The sequence below is a fragment of the Spinacia oleracea genome, chromosome 3 (genome assembly GCF_020520425.1).
Source record: "Spinacia oleracea cultivar Varoflay chromosome 3, BTI_SOV_V1, whole genome shotgun sequence".
Classification (NCBI taxonomy): domain Eukaryota; kingdom Viridiplantae; phylum Streptophyta; class Magnoliopsida; order Caryophyllales; family Amaranthaceae; genus Spinacia; species Spinacia oleracea.
Window position 1 is genome coordinate 22,857,382 of NC_079489.1, and position 8,425 is coordinate 22,865,806.

Here is an 8,425-nt window from a genome sequence, read left to right on the forward strand (position 1 = left end):
TAAATTTAAATTTCATTAATTAATTAAAATAATTAAAGTATGATTAACGTTAATCATATTCGCTCCGTCCCTTAATACTCGCACCGCTTTCCTTTTCGGACGGTCCCTTAATACTTGCACCGATTCTATAAATGGAAATTTTTTTACCAATATTATATTATTTCTCATATTTACCTACTAACCCACTCCCTACAAAAAAAAACATTTAAAAATTCACATCCCCACCAACCCTTACATATTTTCCACTAACTATATTAAAAAAAACCTCACTATCAACTACCCATTGAATTAATAGGTCAATCACAAATTCTTATTTACAATGGTTGTACAATAATTATTGTACAACGGAGTAAAAGTTAAGTCAAAATGCTTAAAAGTTATGCTTATATATATAAAAGTTATCTAACTTTTAGTGATAAATTTTTTCATTTTAATAAAACTTATTTCTTCAAAATCTCTAATAATGTAAAAAATTAATCATTTAATCCTTTAAAATGTTTATCTATCAACTTTTTTTTTACTAATATAAAAGTTAATTAAAACTAGGTTAAAGTTACAAAAAAATTGGTTAAAGTTATCTTGGTGTACAATAAATTTATTGTACACCTTGTGCGCGCAAGACCTTTTGTAAGTCAATTCAAGTATGTTAAACTCCCACCGGTCAAACCGGTACGAATACTAAGAAACGGAGGGAGTAACCGACAACTTTTAGCAAACTAGTTGTTGGATCGTGCGCTAGCGCGCACGATCCCCCAAGGTAAACAAAATTATTTTTGTAAAAATGTTACTTAAAACTAGGAACTTACAATTTATGGTAAATGCTAGAAATGATATGTTAAAGTTAGATGTTGGATTTACATGTAACGGGAAATAGAAACCATATGCGTTTTAATTGATAGTTCGAAGGTACAATATATAGGAAATTATACCCAAAGAAAACAATACATTTTGTATAGCAATGGAAGGGTGAAACCGTAAATGCTCTATTGTTAAGAATAAGACAAAATAAAACAAAGAAGGAAATGAGGGGCATGCACGTAAATGCACTATTGAGTGAATAGTAATCAAAGTATGAAGCTTTATAAGTGTTAGGATTAAGTATCAATTCGCAAAGTTACAAAAACCAAGTAATACGAGATTACGAGTAAGCAAATTTTCTTTTATTAACATTATCCGAGTTTTAAAAGGACAGCACGTGCAAGGGCAAGACGGTAACAACAATAACCTTTGCTTGCAAGATTCTTTTAATATTCAAACATCTTTGTTCTTTCCCCCCACCAACACTTCACGCGTTTATTTAAACAAAGTTGCATTTCAAGCAAGCTAACTTCATGATTCTTTCATTTCCAATTTCAGATCGTAACCATTTCCATTTCTCTCTCCATTTTCCAGGTTCTATCGTTTATTTAATTAATCATTCTTCAAATTCACGATCTTTTAATTTTCTCCATTTCATTTGTAAATATATTGATTTAGATTTTAATCTGTTGAATCATATTTTTCAAGTTCAACAGATTTGTACTAGATTCATACTTATCATTGATTTGATTTCTGATTGTTGTTATTGCAATTAGATCAGATATCACTGATTTTTCGAATTTGAATTGCTGATAAATGAATACTGGTAGCTCAATTGGAGTTTCTACTATGAATTTTAGTTGTAGAACTCTGATTAGTCGTAGTAGAAATTCATTCATTTTAGGGATTTCTAAGAACAGTATCCTGATTGATGATTTGTCGACGTTACGGAGTTATAGATCGAATTATAAGCTTAGGAGGTATAAATATGATCACTGTACATCCAAAATCGTAGGTAGTAAATGTAAGAATGGCTCGAATCGGAAGGATTTTAGTGATTCCGGTTCATGGGGTCGGGCTAAGATATTTAGGCGATGTTGTCGTGGTAACGATAGGAGTAGGGGTGTTTCCATGGTAATGAATGTGGCGTCGGATGTGAGGAATCATTCGACATCATCATCATCATCCTCGTCGTTGTCTGAAGCTCGTGTTAATGAGAAGAGCTTTGAGAAGTACTACATTCAAGGTGGGTTGAATGTAGGTGTAGACGCAAAGCCTTTGGTGATAGACAGGATAGAAGATGGTTCAGGATTAGGAGTAGAAGAAAAAGAGGATAGTATAGGTGTAAATACCAATGACATAGAGGGTATGAACGAGGTTGAAGCTTCCTCTCATAAAGCCAAGTTTTCGGAGATTGAGCAGGAGGCTTGGGGGCTGTTGAGGAACTCAATTCTGAATTATTGTGGAAATCCAGTTGGGACAGTGGCTGCAAATGACCCCAATGACAAGGAGGCGCTTAACTATGATCAAGTTTTTATCCGTGATTTTGTCCCTTCTGCACTTGCATTCTTACTCAAAGGGGAAGGAGACATTGTGAAGAATTTTCTGCTTCATACTTTGCAATTGCAGGTAATCTCTTGTAACCTTTAATGACACTAGAATGTCACTTCTGTTTAGACTTCAGCTGCATCTATGGTAGTTTCATAGTTTGCTGCGTATTTTATTCTTGACTATGTTTTTTGCTTCTGCCTATGTAAAATCACTTTATTTTTACTATGTTCTTTGCTGTTGTCTAAGTAGAATTACTTAATTCTATACTATGTTCTTTAATTTGCTGTTGTCTATGTAGAATTACTTTATTCTTGACTATGTTCTTTGTTGCTGTCCCTTGAATTAATATTATGCCGTTTATGCCCAACTATTAGAAGTTACACATCGTAATATAGGCAGTTGTTCAGAAGATTCTGGTGTCAGTAATCCATGGGTTCAATCTATGTTCACTGCTTAAACATCGTATACACTATTGATGCTGTTTTCTTGAAGGATCAACTACCTGAATATCATATACTAGCAAGGATATCCTTTTGACACTAAGCATGCATCAAAGTGTTATGGGGACCAACATTAGTGAAAGAAACAGCTGGTTTCTTTAAACATTGGTTAAGTTCTTTCTATCAATTACACTCCTTAATATTTGTGATAAGTCAACATGGACAACATACTGGGATAGAGGGCGTATTGTTATGAAATTCTTAATCTTAGCTGAGAGATCTATGGATGTTAAGTTTGTCATTAAAATTATAGGTAGTTAATAGTAAAATAACTCAATATAAGTAAATGTTAATTTTGCTGTCGACTTAGAACTTAGAAGATAAATTAGTTTCATCAATCAGTAACATCCCAGGCACTGAATTATCTTTTTTGGCAAATCTGCTGTGGTAGGGAGTTAGGGACTAGGAGCAGGTTGTACTCCCTACTCACGAGTTTAATGAATATTGACTAATCCGCTAAGAGACTTAGAGACATCATTTGCACAACTCCTAAGTTCGTGATAAAACAAAATTGAGAGATATTATGTTTGGGACTTGAGTTCTTGACTGAAAATGTTGTTTAGTTTAAGTGTAACAGTCAAATTGATCCTTGGTTTTGTGTGCCTCTTCCTAATTGACACTGATCCGTCCATATAGAAGTAAATAGTCTTGTTGTTTCAACATCTTAAGATTAAGAACTTAATTTGGTTGACCAAGATACCCTTGAGTACTACTTGATTTGGGCTTAGTTTACCTGGTAAGAGAGAGAGGAAGTAGATATCAGTAACCAATAGGCAAAGACCTAATTAAATATCAGTACCACAAATGCACCAGGGAATACATAATATTCTTTATCCAATAGGTATACTTTTCTAGCCAGGAAGTGGGAAGTGAGCTCCGAGGTCTGCACTCAACCCAAAAGATTATCTGATGGAATACAGGGGATAATGATCTGATTATAGTTAAGAAGTGGAGAATAGCAGTGGGGGCATTTTAGGTGTTGTGCATAAAGTTTCTTATTACCATTTTATGAAAGGTGACCTTATTTCTTGTACATTTGAAAATAGTAAAAGTGAAAATTATTTCCAGGCGGGAGTAAAATATTGTCTAAAAGACTCTAAGATCATGTATGCCAGAAATTACAATTGTAGTGCATTATACTGTTAAGCACTTCTTAAGGCCTTTATCTAAATTCCTTCTTGTTTAATCCATAGAGCTGGGAGAAAACTGTTGATTGCTATTCTCCTGGACAAGGGTTAATGCCAGCAAGTTTTAAAGTTCGAACCGTGTCTCTTGATGGAGAAGAAGGAGTCTTTGAAGAAGTTCTGGACCCGGATTTTGGTGAAGCAGCCATTGGACGTGTGGCCCCTGTTGATTCTGGTAATATGTTCACCTATATTTGACGTGAAGGTTTGATTAATGTTCTTGCATCAGTCTTAAAAAGCTGTTTGACGTGCAGGTTTGTGGTGGATTATTTTGCTGAGAGCTTATGTAAAGATTACTGGTGATTATTCACTACAAGAAAGGGTGGATGTTCAGACAGGGATGCGACTGATTCTTCGCCTGTGCTTAACTAAAGGATTTGATATGTTCCCTACACTTTTAGTCACGGATGGTTCCTGCATGATTGATAGGCGCATGGGCATACATGGTCATCCTCTTGAGATTCAAGTAAGTTCAATTTTATTTGTTCCAGACCTTACGTCTTGGGTGTCATGTTGCACTCAGTTGTTTTATTCATCATTGTTGGTCTGCAAAAATGTTTCGGAAAATATCATCTTTCTTAATGTGTACCCATTGATCCGTCCTGTTTAATTTCATTGTATCTTAGGTTTCAATGACCATAATCACTAGGTACTAATTAGAGTTCAATGGATGAATTACATTGTTCTGACAAAGTGACAAGACTATATTTAAATGCTTTTAACTTGATCTCGCAGGCCTTATTCTACTCAGCTTTACGGTGCTCACGTGAGATGCTAATCGCCAATGATGGGACCAAAAGTTTGGTGGCAGCAATCAACAATCGGTTAAGTGCACTGTCTTTTCATATTAGGGAATATTATTGGGTTGACCAGGAGAAGCTCAATGAAATATATCGTTACAAGACAGAGGAATATTCTACTGATGCCATCAACAAGTTCAATATCTATCCAGAACAGATACCTTCATGGTTGGGAGACTGGATCCCTGAGAAAGGTGGTTATTTCCTTGGTAATCTTCAACCCGCTCAAATGGATTTCCGTTTTTTCACACTTGGGAATCTTTGGTCTATCATTTCATCTTTGGGGACACCCCAGCAAAATGAGAGTATGCTTAACTTGATTGAAGCAAAATGGGATGACCTTATAGCGGATATGCCTCTTAAAATATGTTTCCCTGCTCTGGAGTCCGAGGAATGGCGCATTATCACTGGCTGTGATCCAAAGAACACGTAAAGTCTATTTCTCCCGCTTCTATAGTTGTTTCTTTGGTAGTAAACTTCTTTGTTTGAATTTCGATAGTTAGCCCTAATCCTCCTCATTTGCATGCAGTCCATGGTCATATCATAATGGTGGATCTTGGCCTACACTTTTGTGGCAGGTATGTGTCTTTTGATATTGTTATCTACTATACTTTGAATGATGAAAAACGTAAATACAGAAAACTAGATTAGGACGAGTCAATCTCTGTCCTTAGTATAATATTAGCCCCACTATATTGCTGATGGGTTTCAAAGCTAATTTACCCCAGGATTCCCTAATCATGAATGGAATACAGCAAACTCAACCATTCCCATGAACATGCCTTTTTTGGAAGAAAACTGACATTGTGAGAAGTATGGATAAAACTGATTAAACGTTAATCTCATGCCTTAGGTTTAAATAGGAAAAGAATAGGCAGTTACCAAAATAACCACCTCTGATATTATCCTATTAAAACAAATAAATAATTAATGTTATTAATAACCGCAAAAGATTAAACGTTAATAACATCCTTAAATAAACCGTCGTAAGTTCTAAGTCTTGATTAATAATATATAGCCATATTACTAACCCAATACTAGCACCACCAAGCCCAAAGCCCCACTTGGCCAATAACTCAAGCCAACACATATTCAATATATGATGCACATGGGTATATTTAAGGATATACAAACAACATATTTCTTCCATGTGGGAGAATACTCCCACAAGTAAAAATTGAAAGACTATTATCTATTTATCTAACAGATATTCAGTACAATATCTTTCCCATTACCCTCCCCCCGCACACACAAACTGGCTGATGTAAGTGTGGGTGATAGTTTTCCTCTAACAGATGTAGTCAATGAATTTAATGTACTTCTATCTCCTAAGGTTTGTATTTATACTAGTCTGTTAGATGGTGTCCGGCTACCTTCCCCCTCTTTTCCACCCCCCCTCACACACACACACCCCTCCCCGCACCCTATATTGGATATCACTGATTCACTAGTAAATGTGCGTCAAACTAGGCAAACCTTTAGTGTGAAGGTTGACAACCAAATTTTCTTTTCCTTCTAATCTATAGTCATGAATTAAATTAGGAAAGTGTTTCAATTATAGGATAATAAGTTTGCTACTATAGCTGCGAGTAGAGTAACAGAATGCTTTGTATTAGTTATTCAGAGGAGTTGGTGGACTAGTATAAAACCTGATGTCACAACACACTGGTAGCTAGGTTTTGATCTTAGCCAAGGCCTGTTTGGCCACAAGTACTTTCCCAGTTGACTCGTGTTCTAACTGACCACTGGTCCTTTAAGTTAAACCTCATCCATATGTTCTCGAGCTCATATACATGAATGCCATTCTGTAGGCTTGTGAGATCAGATCTGCAATTCAAGCCTTATCTTTATTTTGGGGGATGGGGATGGGGGATGGAGTAACAATTCTCAATATCAAGAAACATAGGAATTCTACAAGACAACCATACATCAAAGGGGTAGATACCCCATATACAGATAGCAAAATCTCACATGGAAAGACCGGAAGGGTTACCCTTCCAGAAGAATTCAAGAAACAGCTAAATACTAGGGGCGCTGGACAAACATCAGTACCTAGAAATCCAGAATCCCAGAAAATGCAAAATATTAAGGCTATTGAATTCTGCTAGCAAGAAACTTCTTAGCTTTCAGATTCTTTGATCCTGTAGCCCAGACCTAGACAGCAGGGACATGTTTAACTGTTTCAGCAGTCGTCAGCATGTGGTGGATATGAGTTGCATTGTGGTACATGTGTGCGTCGTTCTCTCCTACCAAAACTACACAAACAATTTTAGAAACAAATTCTAAGAACAATGTTATCTTTCGTGTTACCTTTTTGCTTCTTTTGGTTAAAGCAACCTCATCTGACCATGTCAATGAAGCTTATAAGTTATTGTCATCACCAGAAAGTTAGTGTTGTGCGTTGGATGGAACCTTTGTAATATGAAATCAGTGCCAAGTCTTGGCCAAAGTAAGGGCCATTTAATAAAAAGAGTTATAAGTGGACATCACTAATCACTGTTAGTTTTCAAAGGCACTGATTTAACATACCACCAAAGCAAATTAGTAAGTTGTAACTATCCAGTAGTTTCCTCTACACTTCACCCCTTAAGCGACTTACTAGCATGGAAAGAGTTTCCCTCACCACAAGCATTGGCATCATGGATGCTGATAATTTGCTATACGATAACATTCTTAATTGTGCCTATTTTGCAGTTCACACTAGCTTGCATAAAGATGGGGAGGCCGGAGCTAGCTGAAAAAGCTATTAATTTGGCTGAGAAAAGGCTATCAGTGGATAAATGGCCAGAGTATTATGATACTAAAAAGGGACGGTTTATTGGTAAACAGGCACGGCTGTATCAAACTTGGACTATTGCTGGGTATCTAACATCGAAGATGCTCCTAGAGAACCCTGATGCTGCTTCTGCCTTGATTTGTGACGAGGATTATGAGCTTCTTGAGATATGTGTTTGTGCACTCAACAAAGGAGGCAGAAACAAGTGTTCTCCTGGTGTCACAAGACATCAGCATATGGCATAGTTCTTGATATTGGTTGCCAAGTCTCTGTTTCCAAACATGCAAATTTGTCATGAAACTTTGATTATGTTTCTACTGTTAAACTACACAATGCAGTGCTTTATGTACCTATGAGCTAAGCTTTTACTGCAAACTCCAGATGGTAATAAGATTAATGGTGGTAATTGTTTTACCAACATGCAAACTTGTTGTAGATTCTAGAAATGTATGAACTAGATGAAACGTGACATTTAGTAATGAACATGTACCTGACTCACTGTTACTACCACCACTTTTCATGGACATGTTTATTTTGTTAACTTTTGATATAACAGTATAACCTATCTGCGGAGTATTATGTATATATAATACCCTCTCTTCTTGATAATTAAATTAAATTAGTTAAAAAAATGCAAAGATTAGATAATTAGTTGTAGTGTCATCCTACTACTCGGCTTTTACTGTTTTACACGAGGAAGACAAGTAATAACACAATAACGAAAGAGCAATTGAGGCAATTATCCCAAATCAAGGGACATAATTGTAGGTACTTATACATTATACATGTGTTGACCCAAATCTGATCCTATTATAA

The 8,425-nt window shown here is 35.9% G+C and overlaps 1 protein-coding gene across 1 annotated transcript; it reads left to right on the top strand.

Moving 5' to 3' along the window:
* The first annotated feature begins 1,275 nt into the window (after positions 1-1,275).
* LOC110775138 (alkaline/neutral invertase A, mitochondrial-like) lies at positions 1,276-8,122 on the top strand. Its single transcript, XM_021979741.2, has 6 exons — positions 1,276-2,427; positions 4,043-4,208; positions 4,288-4,499; positions 4,769-5,262; positions 5,363-5,411; positions 7,528-8,122. Exons 1-6 carry the CDS (start codon positions 1,615-1,617, stop codon positions 7,852-7,854), a joined length of 2,061 nt encoding a protein of 686 aa, XP_021835433.2. The 5' UTR covers positions 1,276-1,614; the 3' UTR covers positions 7,855-8,122.
* The last annotated feature ends 303 nt before the right edge of the window (positions 8,123-8,425 follow it).